This window comes from Patagioenas fasciata, chromosome 4 (assembly GCF_037038585.1).
Source record: "Patagioenas fasciata isolate bPatFas1 chromosome 4, bPatFas1.hap1, whole genome shotgun sequence".
In the NCBI taxonomy this organism is placed as follows: Eukaryota; Metazoa; Chordata; class Aves; order Columbiformes; family Columbidae; genus Patagioenas; species Patagioenas fasciata.
This window is the reverse complement of record NC_092523.1, coordinates 47,284,522-47,307,429: the sequence shown is the minus strand read 5'-3', so window position 1 is coordinate 47,307,429 and position 22,908 is coordinate 47,284,522. Positions and strand designations below refer to the sequence as shown.

General features: G+C 40.3%; 1 protein-coding gene across 3 annotated transcripts in view; it reads left to right on the top strand.

Annotated features, from left to right (window-relative positions):
* The window catches only part of FHDC1 (FH2 domain containing 1), a 37,383-nt gene that overhangs the window by 1,442 nt on the left and 13,033 nt on the right, over nucleotides 1–22,908 (top strand). For all 3 annotated transcript variants that reach the window (XM_065837706.2, XM_071807788.1, XM_071807787.1), the window contains exons 2-6: nucleotides 3,087–3,715; nucleotides 10,700–10,761; nucleotides 11,289–11,391; nucleotides 19,586–19,671; nucleotides 19,757–19,857. In XM_065837706.2, the coding sequence (XP_065693778.2) occupies nucleotides 3,233–3,715; nucleotides 10,700–10,761; nucleotides 11,289–11,391; nucleotides 19,586–19,671; nucleotides 19,757–19,857 (835 nt within the window). In that variant the 5' untranslated portion in view covers nucleotides 3,087–3,232. The remainder of the gene's footprint in view (nucleotides 1–3,086; nucleotides 3,716–10,699; nucleotides 10,762–11,288; nucleotides 11,392–19,585; nucleotides 19,672–19,756; nucleotides 19,858–22,908) is intronic.

Genomic DNA, 22,908 nt, shown 5'->3' with positions numbered 1-22,908 from the left:
ACCTGGGGAGAAAGTTGTCTCAACCCTCCAACTTTGAAATATATTTCCAAGTTAGATTAGGTTGGCTAAAACAATGAATGAGACAAAGAAATAAAGTATTTCTTTTATGCCAAATATGGGTGCAATTAAAAAGTGCAGTAAAGATGTTACTTGAGAGTTCTTGTACTTCTTGGTCTGTTTTGGATAACAAACATGCAATAATTAAGCGTAATTGAGACATATGAAACGTTTGTTCTTGGGTCCCTTTCTTTTTCTCCTCTTTAATCCTTTGAAAAGTGGGAAGAGGCTCCGTAGGAGTTAAAATTTTGCTTGGGTTTTATTATGCATCCCAGTCCCGGCGTGTCTCAGTAACCTGTAGTTCCCCGTCAGAACGGTTCCCCACCTCCTCTGGCTGTGCTTCCTGCTCGGAGACACCTGCTGATACCAACAAGCAGTCCAGAGCCAGTCCCAGCTGCTGGTGTCTCTCCTCTCCCACCCACCGCAACGGCAGGGGAGCCGGGAACATCTCCCAGACACAGCAGGAGAAGGGGATTTTGACCAGTCTTCTGGTATCTGGTAACTTGAGACCACCATCCTCTTACCAGCAGGTGCCCTCTGTCACCTGCATCGTGGTTGTCTGTCAGAAGACAAAGCTGAGTGCTAGCCATCATGCTCTGTCTTTCCTTTCATGCCTTCCTTCCAGATGCCGGTGGTTCCCCTTTCCTGATTCTGGGTGACGGTTACTTCATCTAAAGCAGTACAGAGCTGGCTGGCTTGAAGACAATTTTTCCTATCTATCTTTACATCTAGGTTGGGATGTTTTCTTCCTCTTGTGTTCTCCACTCCTTTCACTAGGAGTGTCTCTTGTCCAACTCAGAAGCGCTCAGGTTTGAGATCAGTCATTTTCCATTCTTGTGTGTTAGTGCTGGGACTCTGATGATTCATCACTTACAACTTTGTTTCATTAGGATTTGATCCCATTTTTCTTAAAGCACCTAGATTTTTTGGAAGTTCTTGCACAGTGCCCAGGGGCATGATCCATTGGTCAGTCAGTCTGTCTCTCTTTTCTTTCTTTTTTTAAATCTGTGTGAGCCCAAGTCTGAAAATAAGAACTGTTGAATGCTGCTGTGTGACAGTGGAAGACTAGCTAATACATTTTTCATTTTTAAATAAGTGGTAGGGAGGAAAAGATTTTTTCCTGGTTGAGTGTTTCTTTAAATTAGTGCAACACTTAATTGCTTAAGTGCTTAATCTCTTTCCACCACCTTGCACCTGCCTTGTTATGCCTCTCTGCTTCTATGATCATGAAGTTGGGAGGAGAGGCACGAACATACAGAGCTCTGTAATAGCAACTGGGTATTAATGCTGATTTAAATTAGAAACCCTCTATCCTGGTCTACTTTCTTTGTAGCTCTTCCCCTTTTTACCTTGCCATTAAAATATTTTCCATTATTCCTACGACTTAAACCTCATACAGGTTTTAATATGTGTTTTCTTGTAAATACCTTGATAATGTAAGTTAAAAGGTTAGAAATTCTGAAGCAGTAACGAGGAATTTGATGCTACCTATGCAAGTGGTTGAGGAAAACAAGGTATAGTGGATTATTTTGTGTTGGTTTCTATTGACTTCAGTGAAGCTGTGAGTGGCTGAGCCCTTGCAGACCAAGAGGGAATTTGCCCTAAGGCTTGTTTAGCGAGTTGCATCTGTTTGTTCGTGTCCACTCTAATGATGGAACTCTGGCAAAAATAGTGAAGGTTTTTCATCACTATTACACAACATCAAATTGATCTGGATTGCTCTTAGGTCTGTGTGAACCCTGTTGAAGAGGCATACGACTAAATCAGTGCCAAATTTCTGATTTGATATTGTTCATGTGCCAATGCATTACTTCAGCTTTTTCTGTTGAGCTTTCCTACAAATGATTTTTGCTCAGGGGCTATCTTCTATCTAAATTTGTGATGTGTGTTATCTTTGATTTTTTTTGTAAATGCCCCATTTTTTTTAGAGCTATATAACAAATTTCGCTAAAACCATGTGATTCTTCGTTGGTCTGTATTTGAAACACCTTAATTTGTTTTCTCTGAGACTTATGAAGTGAATCTGTTTTAATAGAATTGGCTTGTCAGAATTCTGCTTTTTCTGGAAGTCATACTCTTACTTGAAGGTTAACTGTCAATGACAACATACTCATTTAGTAGGTGAAAATATAAGAAAAATTTCTCAAAATTATTGTGATTCCTGTTAAGCTGCTTCCTGCGGCAATCTAGGTGTAGAAGACTTCCTAAATATTTAAAGCTTTGCCTATGTACAGAGCTGAGGATGTGTAGGTTACTGTTACTATCAGCTCCTCTGTCCTTTCTCTCTGCTTATTGAACTGACTCTGTTAACATAAATACTGAAGTAGATTGTAAGAGGCAGCTTAACTGAACTGCGGTTTTTCTTCTCTTAGTTCATTTTGGGAGGTAGTGTAAGCAGACCAGTAATGGTGCAATGCAAATGCTGTAAGTATATGCTCAGTGAACATAAAGAATTTAGGGATTGTACACTATTTTTCTCTTATCAACGATTGTGTGGAAAAATACGAAGGCAAAAAAGCAGTAAATTAGGCTAGATTGTTAAGTCATTGACGTATTGTTCGTTATTTTAATGCAGCTTGGATTTAAGCCATGAGTTAAAAGGATTCAAACAATCTGTTTGATCCAGTCAATCTAGCACCATAGTTAGTACTTACATTTTCTAACTGTGTGTAATCATCTCTTACAAGAAAATCTAAAATTAGGAGTGAGATAATATTTGTTTGTTTTAACCATTTGAGATAAATGTGTTCTTTTACAAATTTGCACTGAACTAATAGGGGCATTCAGTACCTACTGTGGGTGATTAAGAGGTATTCTTACTTTTATATACATTCTTGGTGTGTAGTAATGTGAAATCTTGATGTGGATAATTTTTATATGATTGCCCTGGGAAAGACTTCTGATTCACTACAGCTCCTTTCTGCATTAAAAGCTTTATAGCTGTTATACCTTAATTTTAGTGTCTTTTCACTGTGAGGGACAATCTCCAGTCTCTCTGATCTGAGTGTCCCTATTGTCCTTTGTTGCAGGTTGTGGAGATGGCACAGTCCCGCCTTGTACTGCTGCTGGCAGACTAGGGCTTGAGAGTGCCTGATATTGGTGCTGCTGTGCTCGCTCTTCGATGTTTCAAACCCATCTGAGGAAGTAACGCTCTCCTCTTCGGAGGGGCCATAAAATGCATGTTATGAATTGTCTCTCCTTGGTCAATGATAAAGAAAATGGGGCTATTCCAGTTGCGACGGGATTAATGAGCGAAGACACGACGACAGCGTCCCAGCTTTCTCAGCCTGCGGCACTGCCACCCCCACCGCCATGTCCCCTCACAGGGGCACCCCCGGCCCCTCCGCTGCCCCCAGGGATACCGCCCCCACCGCCCCCTCCTCCTCCGCTGCCTGGGCCAAGCGTACCTCTGCCTCCACAACTGGTAAACGGGCACGACAACCACAGCAAAAAAAAACGAATGCGGAGTTTTTTCTGGAAAACTATCCCTGAAGAACAAGTCCGCGGTAAAAACAACATCTGGACGATTGCTGCCAGACCACAGTATCAGATTGATACAAAGACAATCGAGGAACTTTTTGGGCAGCAGGAAGAAACCAAGCCCCAGGACCACAGAAGTCGGTCTTTAAAGTCTTCATTTAAAGAGACTAAAGAGGAGGTAAGAATTGCAGTGAAATCTCTCTTTTACGTAACTGTAAAAACTGTAGAAACTGGTGTCATTTCTGACATGTCTTTGTCTCCTTCTCTGTCCTGTTTCATCCTCATGCAAATTTGTATTGATTTGAAGGGGAGGGGAGCGATGGGGAAGATAAACAGTTTATCCTTAGTGGCACACATTTGCTTTTCAAAGAACTGACAGTTTTTCATTATTTCAGGTTGCTAAGTGCTGTGATTTGATCACCTGTTAACATAGATATAAAGAAGTGGAGGGAGCTGAAGGCATCTGTATTTACTGTGTATTTATTGTGTTGAATAGCCCTTGAGTTTTCAGGATGAAACAGGTGTATTGTAACTTCGCAGCTCTTCCACTGTGACTGTTGTGCAAACAAAATGTTCTACATGCAGACATGCAGTGGGCAGCAGGGAAAGGGAATACTGTTGCAAGAGTTAATGCTGTATATACCCTTGGTGTCCCAGAGATATCAGGAAGGGAAGTACCAGTATGACAGTGAGGAAATATAGTGATTAAGGGAATTTATTATTTAATTTAGATGGAATTTATTATTTAATTTAGATAATTTTAAGGTTTCAGCTTTCATAAATGCTGCTTTCTTGCTAACAAAAACTTTATTTAATCTATCCTGCTTTTTCTGGACATTAGAGTAACCTTCCAAGAAGGTCTGAAGACTGTTACTTATTTCTTTTCTGGTGATGAGAAGGTAGATACCAAGCAATTTAGATTAAGACACTCTCCAGTGAACTGATAAGTAGCTTTTCTAGTTCTTAGATCCTGATTTATAAACAGACTCTGCGAAGCCTGAATTGAATTGTATTAAGTGATCTTTCTGTGAAGTAATTGGAGGGTTGAAATGCAGATCTAATCACTGATGTGTTTCTATATACATGATGGCTTGTAAACAAAATACAGAGGACAGGGGTTAAGAGATGTAACAATGTATCAGTTTTTAGTCAGAAAATAGGAACTTGAAGTTCATGGAATCTTGTAGGAGTCAGAATATGTAAAAATGAGATCAGTGGGGATGAGGTAAGAAACCAACGTACTGATAGTGTGTGTGTTGTACATGGCCTAAAATAAGGGGTTTAAAAGAGGCATGTGTACTGCCGGCTCTGGAACGCTGACATCGGGAAGGAGTAATTGGGGCCATCACCAGAGGTAGTCATCAACCTCTGCATGGTTTTCAGGCTGTGCTCACCTTAGAATCAGGATGGCAGTGAGTGGACTTCCTGCGCTGCCTACACATGTACACAGCTCTGGCCCCACGTGTGTCTTTAGAAGCTTCTCTGCCATGTGTGAAGATCTAGTTATAGTAAAAATGATTGTAAGTTTCATAAACTAGGGTACAGTAGCCAGGGCAGAGAAAACCCGTGTGCTCCAGAACTCACGTGTTTTCACCTACAGCTTGAAACTCGGGGCATCCTGTAGAAGTTATGAGCAGGGTAGAGATTAAAATTAGAGGCCTGCAATACAAGGGTTTCTCCAGGATACGGTGCCTGGGAAACAAAAACCTGCCTTGCTACAAGTTTGTGTTTTTGTGCATCCATCTGGAGCTGGTACAGTGGTCCAGTGCGTTCCTACTGCTTGATGCCTGTCCACCCTGGTTCAGGGCTCCCACGGTGCCTTTGCATGTGGCAGCCGGTGAGGCAACAGGACTTGCCTCCGATTTAAGCGACAAAATGTTCAACTCCGTTGCTAAGCTTTGTCAAGCATGCAGCAGTGCTGTGTCAGGGAGTGATGAACAATTTCTTGTGTGTTAATGGACTTTGCAGTACTGGCTGCTTAGTAAGGAGGGAAGGAGATAATCCGGAGGAGCTGTGGGTTACTGGAAGTGCGGAAGCAAGGATACGCAACAGCTCACGTGCTTAACGTTACTACAGGCATCATTCAGCAATAGTATGGAGATCTGAGGCACAGGCAATGTTTGTGATTTCCGTCATCAGTTCTGTCAGCTGCTGCTCACGTTGATGGTATGATGGTTATTCTCAGTTCACTGCAGTAAAACCTGTGGAGGTTGAAAGTAGTTGGTGACAGGCTGAAGTACAAAGCATCTGTGTTACTTTATGGAGAATGCATTAGTGTGGGGCCAGGGAAGCTGTACTGCTGTTCCTGGCTGCATTGCTGGCCTGGACAAGATATCTTGTATTTCGATATCTCTATTCCTTTAGTGTAAAACACAATTCATTTAGAAAGTGCTTTATGGTCTGACAGTGAAAAATGTTCTTTGGAGTTTAAATAGTGGAATTAGTCTAATTGCCATGGTATGCTAACAGTGAATTTTCAAGGTAACGTTAAGTGCCTAAATTCAAGTATTGCTTAGAGCCAAACCTGAAAAACCAGCATGTGTCCAAAGTGCTGTACGAAAGTGCATGGCTGGAGAGTCTGTTCTTTTGGCTCAGTGGGGTTCCTCTGGGTGCAGTGGTGTAGCTTCTGTGGGAGGGGGTGAGGAGGGACTTGTCAACCAGAGTTGAGGGCACTCCCCCAGAGACTGTGGTGGAGAGACAGTTTTCCTGTTTTCTCCAGAGATCGCTGTTGATTATGAAATCATGAGCAGTTTTGGAAAAAGTTCTCCATGTAGCAGCTTCCAGAACTGCATGTCCTTTTAATTCCCTACTCACCGGTGCTTCATAGAGGGAAATTATATGCCCACCTCAGATTATCAAATCCCAATTCTGGAGGCTCAGCACTGTACATCATTATTACAACAGAAGTCCCTTTTGAGATTTGAGTGAAACTCCTACAGCAAATGCTTTCCTTTTTGTAAACAATCCCTCACCAAACCCTTAAGAGATTAATTAACATGTTTCCTTGACTAAAGGCTTAATTTGCCCTATGGTTTCACGTAATTTGAGCCTCTGAAAAATAGGGGGTGTAGAGTTAAGTTAATGTGCCAGTTTACTTTCCCCTCGGTGTCACGGTATGGCACAACATATACTCACCTAGGCTATATGGCTAGCCTGGCAGTGGAGCAGGTGGAACAGTTTACTGGGGCCAAGGGAGCTGCTCTTGCTTTCTCCTGTAGCCTGTCCCTCTGCTCCAGTCCTTCACCTCCCCCATCTGTGTGCTGGCTCTGGCAGACATTGGACCCTCTGTAAACGGATTTAAATCAGCAGCTTAGCAGGATGCTGTTTGGGGTTTTTTTGTTTGTTTTCTACTGGAATAGTTTTCTGTCATTTTGGTGTGTTTTGATGGCTTGCAAAAGGGTACAGTGAATTCCAGAGCCTGTGCAAGGGGGTAGAGAGGAGAAGGGAAGATGGGAAGGGGCAAACAGGTTGTCTCTTCTCCACTCTCCTGAACATGCTCTCTCTGTTTGCCTTGTGCTGGCTCTGATGCTCGTTCCACCTCCTTGAGAGCTGCTTCAACCTGTTAATCCAACAGAGGACTAACACAGCAAAAAAACAACGAGATGAGTACCAGTGCCTGCCTAAGGGGAAGAGAAGGCTAGGAACGTGACAGGGAGAGTGACATGGAGCTGGGCAGCCCTGCAGTAAGCTGCTGGGTTCACTCTGCCGCACTGTGAAAGCGCACCCACCTTTCCTCAGCCACCCCAGTCAGCACGTGTGTCTTGGATAACAGACGCCAAAATATGAAACTCAACAGTGATGGTTAGTGTGTTGTCAAGTGGAAGATGAAGCAGGAAGTTTTTTATATCCTTCCTAACCTCCAGCACCAAGCCTGCTGCATCAGGCTGTTTCATGCTTGCTGTAACTTGTAAACTGTATCCTACCATGTGAAACGCCATTGTTCTGATGCAAAGAATACATATAATATTTTGCTTTCGCTGTTCTGTTTTAAATCCACTTCGTTGTGTTCCATTTCCTCATTTGACAATCTCGTGGCAAGAAGCTCCTGTTGCATTTCGGCAGTCACTGCAAAGTCAGTATTGATATGGAGCTTTTTGAGTCTCCCAGAACACTCCTCTGAATCTTTTGTGTTGATTGCAAATTTGTGTCAGAGTTTGGAAGTGGATTTCCTCTTACCGTCATCAGAACTACACTATGGTACTCAAGCTAATTTTCCCTTTAATACATCTAAAATAGTGAATATTTCATTGGTGAATAAATGTTTGTCAAACTGCTGCTGTTATTACCCCACATGATCTGTGCCTACTGCATATTTCAGAAATACGTTGAACTGAATACTGTGGTGATGAGCAGCAGATTCATGAGTGCATCAGCTGCTCTTCCTTCAAAGATTGCACTGGTTTAAAAGGAGAAGTGGTGAGTGTGTGAGGCAGTGACACTTGCACTGGCTGACAAAGTGTGGGTGCTGAGATGGTGCACAGTATCTGGGAAAATTGTAGTATTTCCAGAGCAGGATAAACAAAAATTTAATAGTTTTCTGTGGCAGGAGAGTTGAAAAAGATGAGAATGGAGAAAGCTCACCTGAATTTATCTAAAGTAAATAATAAGAAACCATTTAACAGTTTTCTTTGGTGTAGAGAATCCCACTTAGACTAAGAGAGTCTTCAATTACAGTCCAATGTAACATTTTGAGTCAAGAAATCCAAGGCTGTTGCTGGTGGACAGCACTTTAAAATCTTTGTATGTGACGAACAGAGATTTGGAACATGTTGTGCTGGCACCAGTACTGAGGGTGTGTATGAACAGAAGATAGGAGCAGGCTGAGCAGAATTAATAAAAAGCTGGGGTACTGTTTAGAGGATAAAAAGCAACAACTTGGTAGGAAGTCATATGCAAACAGCTTTCTGCAAGGACAAAATTGAATGAAGGCTCAGTGGGGAAGAAGAGTAGACATTATGAACACATGTGCAGACCAAGATTATGCATCTAATATGCAACTGAACGTGAGATGAAAGATACTCTATTTGTGTGCAAGGAATAGGAACTTGTATTTATGGAGTATCTGCCAGATTCACCTTTTATCCTCCTCATGCTCCCGTCTGAAAACTCCTTGAAGGCAGCTGAGTAATCACAGCGTTTTCAAACACTTTTGATCATCTTGAAGTGGACACCAAGCAAAGAGTCACTGAAAACTGAGCTATGTGTTTTGATTGTGCACTTGAACAAGAAATAAGAGAAAAAATATAGTACAATCATATACAGAGTAAGAAGTGTGTCTAAGATCCTTATACTTAAGAACAGCTATTGCATGTTTATGGTTGCGCTGATAAGGCAAATGCAGATGTATGTGTTGCCATCTGTTGTTTTTCTTCAAGGGAAGATGTTAAAAAAAATTAACTGGTTTTATTTGAGGTTGTACTATAAATCTGAGTTGTGCCCCACTTTTACCCAGCTGATGGTCAGTATTACTGTAATAGTAACCGACCATGACTGAGAATAATATGTACAGAAGGTTAACTGTGAGTATGCTTTAGAAACCTCCAGCAAACCAAAAGCCAAATCATGGTGGCAAAGCTTATAGGCTTGAACTAGTACAGAGAAATCAGAGGATTAGGAGTGACCAGAGCAACTGGAGACTGGAGCTGCAGTTTGAGAGGTCAGCGAGAGGTCCCTGCAGTAAAACATTCAAAAAAGATTAGATAATGCAGGGGGAGAGATAGTTGAACCTGTCCTATGTTAAGGGGCTTTTCCTTAATGATCTGTTGGGGGCCTCTCAGCTCCTAAGATAACAGGAGAATAAACCACAATCTGTCCTCTTGTCTTTGCATATGCTAAAACTGAAGGGCTTCAGGCTAGCGATCATCTAATTAAAGCTAATAAGCTGTTATTCCCTGTGTTTTGTAGTCTTTGCTGGTTTCAGAAGGGAGGAAATTCCAGAATTTCAGAAAACTTCTGTGTTTGATTCTCTTTTTAGCAGATGAGGCTGTCTCCTGGGTTTATGTTGAGGATAGCACATTAATCATACCTGTATTTTCACTGTCACCAGCTGACTGCAGGCTAATTCAATTTCATGACGATGCCAACATTGCATTTATGTATGTATTTCTAATTTGTGCACTGTCACAGAGTTCAAGACACCTTTCCTGTTGTCAAAACCTCGATCATCATGTGAGTCCAACAGCAGTCTTGAACATCTGTGTGTACTGAGTTTTATTGTAGCGGTCGTGTGGCATTGTTAAGGTGAAACAATTCTCTTGTCCTTCTACATCTCATGACTTTTGTGACTATTATCAACAAAATAGCTGTGGTAAAATTTTGACCTTAAGGACGCTATTCGCTAGAACACGGCAAACATCTCAGGCTTGAACTTGCATGCAGTTACATCAAGAAAAACTAGTATCAAAAGAATTAACTCTTTTATTTAAAATTTTTAGAAGTTGAATTAGGGGAAAAAAAGTTAACTTTTTTTTTTTCCTTTGTGTAGTCTCCATAATTACACATGTAAGATGATACAGCAAATTAACTTTAAAATATAAAGTGGGGAGAGACTATGTTTTATTATGGGTTTGTGTTTGCTTCTAGATAAAGCAAACAAATTTGAGCATTATTTGTCTCAGGTTTTGATTCAAGATCAACTTACTAATCTTTCTGTGGATCAGCATGTCTGTTAGTTTGCGTGAATGGAGTCAGTAGCGCACACTGACCTCTGCTTAGAAAGCCCGTCCTCACAGTTTTTACAAAACCTCTGACATACGTGGGGATTTAAGTGCGGTGCTCAATATCAGGGGCTTTCAAATGCAATACAGTGTATTACTTGATAAGCAACATTTTGCAGATGCAGCATTACGAAATAAGAAGAATGTTTTTATGTTGTAATGAAACAGAACTTGATTCTTTCCTTTCATAAAAGTTGCTATGGATTTTTTTTTTGCCTCACTTGGAAAAAAATGGTGTGGGTGTGCTGTGTATTTTCCTGATAAAACCTAGTTATGTAATGTATGATCTTTGTTGGTAAGAAGTGACTTTGTGTATTCATTTGGCTTGTGATTTGGTGGCAACTGCAAACAATTATCTGTAGCAATTTAAGAAATCATATCTGCATGATATGATATGCTGTTTTCATAGGTATTGGTAGATTAATCTTTCTTGCTTTCTCTCTCAGGTTTCGATTTTGGATGCAAAAAGAAGTATGAACATTGGGATATTTCTCAAACAGTTCAAAAAGTAAGATTTGATTTTTCCACGCAGCTAGTGCAGGCTACAGATGTATTAAATTCTTTGTAGTTTTCATGAAATGTATTGCACATTGTGCTCTGTTCTTTTTGGAGTTTACAGTTCTATAGAGGTTTGTCATGAATGACTATGTTTGATAGCGTGTTTTCTACTATGTTTGGTTTTGAGTGCCCTAGTGACTTACCACCATTTAGAGTTTGCTACTGTTAACCAGCTGTTAAGGGGAGCCCTTGAATCTCATGTAGTACTGCATGAGAGCTGCTTTTCACTGGCTTCCTTTCTTTATAAAGAATGAATAGAAAGAGGTGAACTAGGTGTTTTGATGCTATCTTTATTCACTGATAATGTTGTCCTTCAGTAAAGGCATCACTGGAGGTGGTGTTAAAACAGTGCTGCTGTGGACACTGATACATAACCACATTATAATTCCTTTGAGTAGCCCAGGCATGAGTTTTTTTCAGTTTCTGTAATTCACCCTGCAAGTGTTAGAAATGTGTATGCTCAATTGTTTTTTCAAGGTCTGCTGAATCCATCATTGAAGATATTTATCATGGAAGGAGTGAGCCCTATGGTTCTGAACTGCTGCATGAATTTCTTAAATTATTACCAGAAGCAGAGGAGGTAAATAATGGTTTTACGTGGATTTTTTTTTTTTTTTTTTTTGTGTGGAGTTCTACTGCCTAGGATTCCACGATGAAGGTCTGTAAAAGAGGAATCCTTCCAGAGCCAGGGGATAGGAACCACTGAGTACAAAGGTTTAATATTCATTTGACATATAGTATTGAGGTTGCAGTGTACACATTCCCTTCACGTTGTGGAATTTCACCTGCTTTTAAGGTACTTCTTAATTAAGGTAGTGATAAGGTATTTTTGTTTCTCTGATGTCTGTTACGATGTCCTCTTTGTCCCATAAATATTTTACCAAGCCCTATGGAACCCTTCTGTGTGCAGTGTAGATAACTCTGCTCTGGAGGGGTCAGAAAGCTCAGAGTCAAAGTATATCCTAACACAAACAAATTAAGTTCCGCTTCTTTGGCACCTACCTCATGCTTTCCAGTAAGAGTGCTTGCAAGTTGAATACTGGTGAGCCCTCTGCTACTGTCTCTCCTCTCTTCTGGTTTGCTACCTGTGTTGTGTATCTGGGATCTACCTGCTCCTGGGCCTCGGCTGTTGGCTTCCAACAGGGCAAAAGGCTGCTGTGCACCAATAGAATTTGCTAATGTGGCTCAGTGCTCCAAAGGAGATGTGTTAGAAGACTCAGAATACCAGCAGCTTCTTCTATGTCCCCATGTTCACCAAATGACCATGCAAGTGCTGCTTTCTCCGTTCCCACTCCTAACCTCAAGTCCATTCATGTAATTAAAGAGGTGAAGCTTCATGGACTGGCCTGGGAGCCTTGCTTAATGATGCACAGTTCCTGGTCTACTCCTGTATTTGTATTGACCCATTTGTATGTGAAATGTATACCACAAACTTGGCAAAATTAGCATTAGAATTGCTTGAGTGCTTCACATCAAAGTCATGGCTGAAACCTGGGAAATTGCTAGTTAATGTCCACATATAGATCAACTTCAAGGTCATACTGTCAAAGCGCTGCTTCCTCTGTGCAGCAGCAGATCTCAAATCCAGTCAACAGCAAAACATGTTGTTTTGCTGTCAAATATATAACCCTAAACTGGGCTGCTTTTGCAGGGAATCTTGTAAAAATGGTGTTTAGTTATTGCATTTGATTAATATACTTTTTAGAGTTGGGGGATATCAACAACCTGAAATGTAATTAATCTGGAAAAAAAAGAGGTGACAGTAGTTCTGGGAAATCAAAACTGTTAGCTGTTCCCTCTTTATTTTAATTTCAGTACATATTCCTTTATTTAAGCAGAATTTATCTCCTTCGTCTGAAAGACACCGGAGAACAGTTAAGTGACTCCTAGTTAAGTGTGTATATTCAGCATTTTTTTTCTTCTTTTCCTCTTTTTGGTTTAGATCTTGGTTGTTATTTTACAAGTAGAAAATATTTCAAATAGCATACTCCTGTGTGATATAAATGTTGTAATTCAGCTAGAATTGTAATGTAGGTTGTTGAATTTTGTCAGAAATTGTCTGCAATACTCAGCCAGATGCTTTAGATATACAGTAGGTGCTGTTAAGAGTGAAAAGGTATGTTTATTTCCTAGTGGATGATTTGACAACAAGCCTGTCCTTCAAGATAGTGGGACCAGAGCACTTAAGTGCTTCTAAGGAGGCACTTGAGAAATTAATAGAAGAGATTTTATGGCACAGAGGGTTATTAGAAATTAAAGGGGCATTAGATGTTAGCAGTTCCCAAGGGAAGGCTGGAGAGAGGCATGTTCCCGTTTTGAGGTTATTTGTATGTATTAAATTAGTTCCATGCTTTAGAGGTCTCATTGCTCACCATCAGGAAAAGGAAAGACCCCCTTTCCCTTGATTATTCTCCCTGTAATTGTTTAACTTTTTGAGAGTTTTCCCCATGAGACTTGAGGTCAGGGGAGTAGGACAGAGAGAAGATCCTGAGTGTGAGGGACTGATGCTTCTGCTGGTATGGAAGAAAGTTGCAGTGCCTTCATGTCCTCATCCGTCAAGTGTTCAAAGAATAAGTGGGTGCAATAACTCATTTACTATTGTGGCTCCTAAAATTTTGATGTAGACAGTTAACAAAAAATTGTTCTGTTTATGAGCCTCAGAGCTTTTTTTGTTCATCTTTCTCAGCATTTCCTTTCCCTAAATGTATGTGCTTTGTTCTCCTTGTATGTCCCTTTCTTTTTTATTAGTTTATTATCTACCTCCCAGTCTGAATACCTGTCTCCTAGAACAGTGATTCCCCTGCAAAGGGGAAGCCTTCAGAATTATACAGTCCATCTCCACATACAAGTAATCCAAAATCACTAGTGATACCGGATGAAGTGGTGTTATTTGTTCTGCTGCTCCCTATCCTGTTTAATAGTCCCTAATTTATCTTTGGTCCGGTTGTCTTATCACGTGAGAGAGCTTTGACAAGGTGTCATCATGTTGGCCTCTCCCTGCAGAATGTTGCACCTGCCCTCAGCAAGGGTTCCCTGGGATTACCCTTCCATACTTCCTGCTCTCCTGAAGGCCTGCCTTGTTGTTGCAGGGATTGAGAACTTTTCGGTGCAGACACTTAAGCAGTCAGATCCTAGAAGGTTAGTTGTTATTCAGTTACCAGTGCTAACTGTCCTGGTGTAACCGTGGGTGGGCTTCCGCGGTTCCTCTTCGTATGCTCTTCTTTTCAGCAGCTGAGATATTTGCAGTCACGTTTCCCAGTAGCACAGTTGTCTTGCAGGCTGGAATGAGAGCAGAGTGCCTCCTGCCAGGCATGTGCTTCATCCCAGTAACTCTGTTAGGAGTTGTCTTCTACTTTCTGTTGTATATAGCACCATTAATCCTTAGTCTGTAAAAATGAAAGGAGAGAGAGAGGAACACCCTTCCTGGTCATAGCTGTAGAAAGGGTAACTCTTGGACCATCACATTTCTTCTTTTTCTTACCAACCACCTTTACAGTTTATCTAGTGTGAATAAACACTGGCTTTGTATTCCAATCTTATCTTATCTAGAAGTGGTGTGATATAGTCACATTACCTGAATGTTCCCCTGGTCACCAGTTTGACGTAAGTGATATATTTTACATCATTTGAGTCCATGTTATCTCAGGCACCTGATGGATGTTCCAGTGTCTTTGAGATGGGACAGCTTTTTGACAGTGGAGGCTAAATACTCAGGCTAACAAATACATTTAACATCTGTTGTCTTTAAAACTATTCTTTATTTTTGCAGTATTTTAATGTGGCAGCTCTGCTGACATGCAGAAATAGGTGTCAGCGCTAGTAATTTTCTAGCTGTTCTCTGTGAAAAATCCCAGCAACTACAAAAGCAGTTGCGGTTTTTCTGTATAAATGGCAAATACTGGCTCTTTGGATGTTTTTTGTCAAACTGATTGAGACCGTTATTGAAATATTGGCACTGCAGTGAAGTCTTCTGTCAAACTGAAAACATTTGGGTATTTTCAAATGTTTAATTTGAAAAAACTTGACAAGTTCTTGAAGCTGGCAAACTGGGATGTTACTGCAAGGTTCCACTCAATGTTTTGCTGAGGGCTGTTGGTGTGGCACCAGCCCAGCCATCGTACAGTGGTTTAAAAAAAAAGATCAAGAAAAGGCTTAAAAATTATCCATACATTAACAAGTAAGATAAGATCACTGATTTTGTGTAAGCCTTGTTAGAAGTCCTGCTGTTTGTACCTTGCTGTGGTGAGCAGCTTTGTGTTTCATCCATTTTGCAGCTCATGTTTTTTTCCAGGGAGCCTGCCTTGACTGAAGGAATGGCTTTCTCTGCTGTGTCACTTCTAAAAAGATTCCTAGCTGTTTCCTAAGGAGTTATCTTCTACTTTCTGTTTTATATAGCACCATTAGTCCTTAGTCTGTAAAAATGAAAGGAGAGAGAGGAACACCCTTCCTGGTCATAGGATATTGTGTTAAAGTGGCTGACAGCTGTCGTTTACTGGCATCCTGACCAAAGCAGAGGAGAAGCTTTTAGCTGCTTTTATGTGCATATCATTGCAATCTTCAGCAGGCCCAGGCTGGTAAAGCTGAGAGAGTCCAGTGTTTAATGAGCTAGAATAGCCAGAATTTGTACTTTAAATATATACTGAAGAGAGTGTATCATGCTGCTGATCAGCTCACTCACACACATGCACACCCAGGTTACCAACACAATGTCTTAACTTCCTTTATAATGTCTCAAACCTGTCCTTTGCTCATATGGTCTCTTCTAAAACCCTAGTCATCTGTCACCTGCTTTACTGGAATTGTTTCTGTCAGCTCTACCCTTTTCAAACCATGTTTGTGAAGTTATCTACCCCCACCTTTCCTCAGCCAGTGCTCTATATGGCTGATCATCCTGTATGTTTTTCATCTCCTGCTTCCTTTTTCACCCCTTTTGATGGCTGTGGGTTTTTCTCCTTTTTATTATGTGCTGACAGAGGTTCTCCACTGCCCAGGCACGTGCCCCATGTGCCTCCCCACCTAATACGTGAGTTGCTTTCCCATGTGCCCTTGTAGTTGGGTGCCACTGTGATGCCATTTGGAGTACTTGGTATTTTTCAACTCTGTTGTTCTTTAGTGCCCTGAATGTTTGCAATGGCATGGAAATATATATTAAAAACAAAACCAACAACAACAACAAAAGATAAAATCTTTACTCCTCTGGACTATTGCACTTGGCTTCACTTGGCTTCACTTATTTATTTGTAGCATGAGGAATATTTGACTGATTTACTAAGAATGTGGAGAAATACTTAGTTATAAGCATATACGAGAAGGAGTAGTGTACAGATTTGCGCTCTTCAAAGGTCCTTCATAGGAGTGCAACATACCTGTTTTATCCTATAAAGTTAAAATCCCAGTAGATGTAAAAAGTGCTACTAGTAACTAAAAAATGACTGAAAACTAGAGTGACAGGAATGCAGTAGCTTTCCTGTCTGTGATGAATAATGAGATATTTGCAACAGGCATATCTACTCCAATTGTTCATAAATCAAATCAAAGACTGGGCTTTCTGTTTCATAACTGTTTTTAAAATGAAGCAAATTACATATGTGAGAACCTTCTATATCTAAAATCTGATTTAGTGTGCGTGGGCATGCATGGACAGTGCAAATGCATATTCCATATACAAATGAATGAAAAAATAAATTAGTAACTCTGCACCCAATTTTAGTAATACAGAACTTAGCATACAATGTAATTATACTCTCTTGCATGTATACAATACACTGCTGTATCTTGGTACGTGACTGCATACTGTTGTGAAAAAGATTTTGTTGTGAGGATGGGACTCTGATAGAGTTATTCATTGTGATTTTAAAATAAACCACGTTTTTTAGCTGCTTTGTATTCTCACACTAATTATAAACCTCTCTACTGTATCTGTTAACATGATTAGTAGTGAAAATTGTTGTCAGTCCCCATAGTTTCTTTGCAGTTCCTAGCTGCATTTGGCATTTGAATCTGACCCTCACTTCTAGGAGCTATCAGAGAATCAGAAAATAAATTGTTGTCTTAACTTTACCTTAGCTATTCCCCAGACTATTGACTGCATTAAGGCCAAGTTAACAGCTGATTTAGTCTCCTGTGTTGAAAACTCAGGATGAAAAGGACCTTATAACTCTTTGGTGTTTCTGTTTGTGCAATGGATCGCTATCCTCCACCTTGCCTGGGGTTTGGGCTTGTCTGATGAGCTGCTTTCCTGCTTCTTGAAAAGGTACTTTTGATCATATATGGCAGAGATAGTGGGGGTTAAGCTGGCTGATATGGGCTGGAAAAAGTGTCACCAGGATGTGAGCAGATCTTTGTGTTAAGATTGATTACAGACTGCCTTTTGGCTTGACTACTGCCGAAAGCTTTTTGCGCTGTGGCATTCACACCCCATCCCACCCATCAGAAGGCAGCCTTGTCAATGCCCTCTGCTATGCACATGCAGAAAGGTTCCTCATCTGGATGAATTCTAGGATTTAGTACTCCTTTGTACCATTCCAGGCATTTTTCCTAATATTATAAGGTAGAAGAAAGAGGATTTCATCCATTTTCTGTAAGATTAACATTCCAGATAGATAACATTGATTGCTAGTTACTGTCAAAAGTATATTTAAATATAGTACAGATAGCATGAATAAGTTAGTATTCCTGTATCTCAGGACATCATCGTTCACATTTTGTGCACTTAGATCTTAAGATTGCATCTTCCTATATGTACCCGTGGTTTATATGACCTTGATTTTGGTGATTTGGGGAGGGTTTTTTGGTAGGTTGCTTTTTTTCTCCCCCTCCCTGAACCTCAAATCTGAATGCCTGTAGCCTTTCCAGGCAAACTTTGATATTTGCAATATTCTGAAGTGAGGCTGGAAAATTTGCAATTTTTTTGTTCAAGTTGCAGGCACTATTTTTGGAACCTAGATTAAAGGACAACTGCACAGACTAACTGAGTAGGTAGCTCACACTCCCCACTTTATGATGGAGGAAAAAGTGTTTATTTTGGTTGTGTTTCTTACTCGTTTAACACCTTAGAAATACCAGGAATGTCAAGTCTGGTCTTTCCTGTTTTTTGTTGGCAGACTTCTTGAGTGACTCTGTAAATTAGGAGTTTTCTCAGGCCTCAAAAAAAATGGGTATGCTGTTTATCTTTAGAAGGAGCTTTTGTCTGAGTGTCCTGAATTAAAGGGCGCAGTGGCTTAGGAAATGGAGTTAGATATCATGAATAAAAATTGCTCTTTGATTAGAATTCTCTTTCTCAGTCATAAGTGCATATTTGTGTGTGTATGGTGTGGGGTTTTTTGTTTGGTTTGGTTTTTAATTTGATAAACAAGGGGTTTTTTTCTGTTCTGTGTTTAATTTGTAATTTTTATTTTCTCTTCCTGTCCTCTCAGCAATTCTAATTTTTTTATAATGTGGAAAAAAATGGGAATGAAGCAGAACAAAGCTGTTAAAATAATCCTTTTCTTCTGCTAGTCCAGAACTTATTTTAAACCCCTGATTTAGCATAACATATGTTCTCTTCCATTACAAATGAGTTATTTTTTTGCTGTGAAAGCAGCAAAATAGCTTAAGTGATTAATTTGTAGCGTGGTGTGGATATCTTGGGAAATCATGGCAACCTGATAGCTATTGATGCCCTGCATGTAGTGTTCCTCTCCCCAGGATAGTTTAATATGCTTTCTGAAAGTGAAGACCATCTTGTGTAAATGTGGTTGTGAATGGGCTTTAAGTGTAATATTATATAAAGGAAAGATGATGGGCTGGTTTGTAAGTCAGTGGAAACATACAACTGATAACTGGGTGTGAACTTGTTGGTTGAATGAAGAAATAGTGTAATTGAGGGTGAGCTCTGCTTTTGGACACAGTTGGTATGTTGGAAGATGTGAAAGGAATTCCAGTTACACTTAAACATATGTGCATGTATTTTCCAGTTCTTCTATATAAACAAATAGTAAGTATGTGGGCAGATCAGTGGCTTCCAGATCATGCAAATATAGGGATTTTGGTGGAGCTGGGAAGATCGACATAATTAATGCGGTGATATTTCTTTTGCATGTAAATGATGTTCTCAAAGTACTGACAGCAAATATTTTAAAATGTGAGACTGCATTTATCTTTAAAATGTTTCATGTGGATGAAAAAAAGTAAAAACTCAAGAGCATGAAGTTTACCCCTTAAGAGAATTTTAGAGGAACAAAACAAAAACCAAAACCAAACAGTTTCCCCCATAACTTAAAACCTTAGCTGCATTGTGTGGAAGAGATCTAGGCAGTCCTACGCTGGAACTCTAAGCTATGCCTAAGAGTATATCACCATTGTTGAAGAGTCAAGGATCATTTTTCAGACCATCACATAAGCAGCTATTTCCTGGCTGAACAACTAGAGAACAGCAAGTTGACTAGCTGGAAAGAAAACAGTGGTGAGAACAATCATTGATCAAAAATCAGAACGATGAATCGCACATTAGAAGTCATTGATCGGAAATCAGAATCACCAATCAGAATGATGGCATCATATTTTTTCCACTGGACTGTGTAACTAGGTGTTTGGGAGAGGAGTGATAGTTTTATTTTTTTTGTGATTGGAGTGTGTGGAAATGACAGGAGCTTGGACAGTGCAGCCATTCAGTCACCAAGTGGACTCTAATGCCTCCTGTAAAATTCACTGCTTTTCAAGGTGTTTCCTTCCAAAGTCAAGTTAATCTTGATCTTTGATAAAATTCTTTGCTAGTGTTTTTTTCTCTTTTCTAGGTAAAGAAATTAAAAGCCTTTGATGGAGATGTATCAAAACTGTCTCAAGCTGATTCCTTCATGTATTTACTAATCCAGGTGCCAAAGTAAGGAGATAGTAGGTTTATTCTGTTCATGATAAATGTTCTCTTTTGACTGTCGGATCTAAACCTGTTTGTTTGTGTGCTGCAGCTATGCTCTTAGGATTGAAGCCATGGTGTTAGAGAGGGAATTCTCACCCTCCTGTACTTCTCTACAGAATGACATGAAAATTATAAGACGGGCAACAAAAGGTAATTAAGCATGTTGGGACATGCATAATACTCTTGGTTTTGTTAGCATGTTAATTAGTCTGCATTATGAAGACTAGAGCTTGAATTTCAGGTACCTTAGCTATTAAAAGGAAGCTAGCTCCCCTCTGACAAACGCCATCAGGGTGTGCCTGGCGAATCTTTGCTTCCAAAATAAAAAATCTGGACACTTTCGACATACTAGCAATGAGTTTATGACCAAAGCCTACAAGCAGCGTGTCCAAAACTGACAGAAACAAAGGCATCCATAGCCAAATTTGGTTAACTTGTCTTGTGAGTACAGTTTACTCGTTCATGTATCACTGTCTCCCTGATTGAATGCAGTTGTTAAACCTCTCTGCTCATTTTTAGAGAACCATGGAGAAAGTCACTGTATAGTTTCCAGATTCCTCTGTATGCCATTGCCTTTAGAGGTGGTAGTATTGATGGCCTAAAATCTTTATTGTGGAGACTTAATACTATTGCTATTTCTTTTTTTTTTTTCCTGTTTTTGTTCTCTGTTTCTGTACATTTCTCTTGTTCTCTGCATTTCACAAGTTTTGAAATGCTGCAGCTGGTTGTTCGTAAGGTAATCTGGTGTCTTCTACTGTGCAGGAAAATAGTTAATTTCCTGGTTTCAGTTAAACATTAATGCTGACCTTCTCAAATGCCTTGAGTGCCTTTTTGTCCTGTTCCTCAATATGAAATTCCTATTTCATGCTGGCAGTTTTTTTGATGCACTACTGGAGTACTGTTTAGACTGCTTCTAGTGGTATAAAAAGGCACAGTAGTGAAAATATCCAGCTGTGAGCACCAGGACTTAGGATAGTTGTTCTTAGTGAAAGGAAAGGGAGAAAAGCCTGGTGAGTTTTTCCCACCAGTGAGGATTAAACTCATCCTTCTTGACTCAGAAAAATGTGCCTTAGCTTAGGCTGCTGTTTGAGTTTGGCCTTCCATTGGGATCTCTTTCAAGTCATTATTCTTTGTGTTTTGAGCAACAGACATATGTGAGCGAATATGTTATGTATCAAAGCAGCCATGTCCTGTTGTCCTTCATGTCCTTCACTCAGGACATCTGGGAACTGATGAATTCATTCCCTCCAGAGGAGACACTTTGGTCTCCAGCTCCTGCATCAGGCCAGTCATGCAAATCAGACTGACTGAGCTTTCCTGTTTTCAGTCCACTTGTGTCATGTGTTCTTCTCCATTTGGTCTTTTCACTTCAGGGTTTGTTGATAGCCCAAAGTTGTTTAGGAATTAGGTCTCCTTTTCTGTTCCCATCTCCTATGTTTCTTTCCTTGTAATTAAGCTGAGAGAATATTTACTTAAATTCTAACGCCAATAATCACTAAGGGTTAGGATGGTCTGAATAGCCCAATGGATTCTCATCTAGCCTGCAAATGGATGTTGCTCATAGTGACGCTGAGCAGGCTCTTACTACGCCAAATCTTTAGAAGCTGCCTTCTTCTCTTGGCCTTATGAAATGTGTATCCTCCTTTGTATTCTCTCCTCTTTCTTCCTTCTTGCTTCCTCACCTATAGCTTGTTAGATCAAAGGTTATTTAATTAGTTCTATGTTTTTATGCTGCTAATACTGAAATCCAGAGATATAAGGGCTGTCTGATTCCAAAATTATAGATTGGTGGATTGTGTTGAGCAGTTAAATGCAGGGTAAATTACAGAATGTGAACTCTGAAGCAAACACTTCCAGCAGTGGGCCCAGATGGCCAAAAAGGCCAACAGCATCCTGGCATGCATCAAGAATAGTGTGGCCAGCGGGACTGGAAAAGTGATCGTCCTCCTGCACTCGGCACTGGTGAGGCCACACCTTGAATCCTGTGTTCAGTTTTAGGCCCCTCACTGCAGGAAAGGCACTGAGGTGCTGGAGAGAGTTCAGAGAAGGGCAACAAAGCTGGTGAGGGGACTGGAGCACAAGTCTGATGAGGAGTGGCTGAGGGAGCTGGGGCTGTTCAGCCTGGAGAAAAGGAGGCTGAGGGGGGACGTTATCGCTGACTACAACTACCTGAAAGGAGGTTGTAGCATGGAGGGTGTTGGTCTCTTCTCCCAAGTAGCAAGTGATAGGACAAGAGGAAATGGCCTCAAGTTGCGGCAGGGGAGGTTTAGATTGGATATTAGGAAAAAATTCTTCACGGAAAGGGTTATCAGGCATTAGAACAGGCTGCCCAGGGAAGTGGTGGAGTCACCATCGCTGGAAGTGTTTAGAAGATGCAATGGTGAGGTTCTTAGGTGCGTGGTTTAGTGCTAGAGTTAAGTTAGGTGATGGTTGGACTTGATGATCTTAAAGGTCTCTTCCATCCAAAATGATTCTATGATTCTATTCTATGATAAAATATTTTTTAAAGTATTTACACTGCAATCAAAAGAATTCCACCTTGTATTATGTTCATCAGTGTAAAATACAGTACCTTACATTAAAATCAGCTCACGTTATTTTTCTTGCCATATGGGCACTTGCAAATTTGGAGTTATTTGGTTTGCTGTGCCACTTATGTAATACTAATTTATTAACTCTTTACTGTTCTGAATTTCTGTATTTTATTTATAAAGCAGTCCCTCTGGTGACTTTTAAGTACATATATTTTGTGTTCATATGTGGCTGGGTGAGAAGGTTTATGAATTCAGACAGAGCACTACTGTGCGTTTTGCAAAAAATGGAAATATGTACCAAACAGGCTTCTGTGATAGAAAAGCTTTAAGAGGCAGCTTTATTCCATTTGGCTCTTTGCATCACACTGAATATAACTTTGTGCTAAATCATCTTTGGTGTGACTGAAGTAAAATAAATGCTGCTCTGAGTGGGTGATCATACAGAAATAAAATGATGATTCATAGTGGGAGTGGGATGAGCAAGGAAAATTTAAACATTGCTGTTATCTTTTCAGGCCTGATGGCTAAGTCTCCCAAAAAAAGAATAATTGTTCAAAAGTCCGGTCCTGGCAGATGGCAAATAGATTCTGCAGGGTGCAGAACACTTGCCTCATACTGGAATTAGTAGGTGGTGAGGATAACCTAACCACTTGCATGAAACACTTTG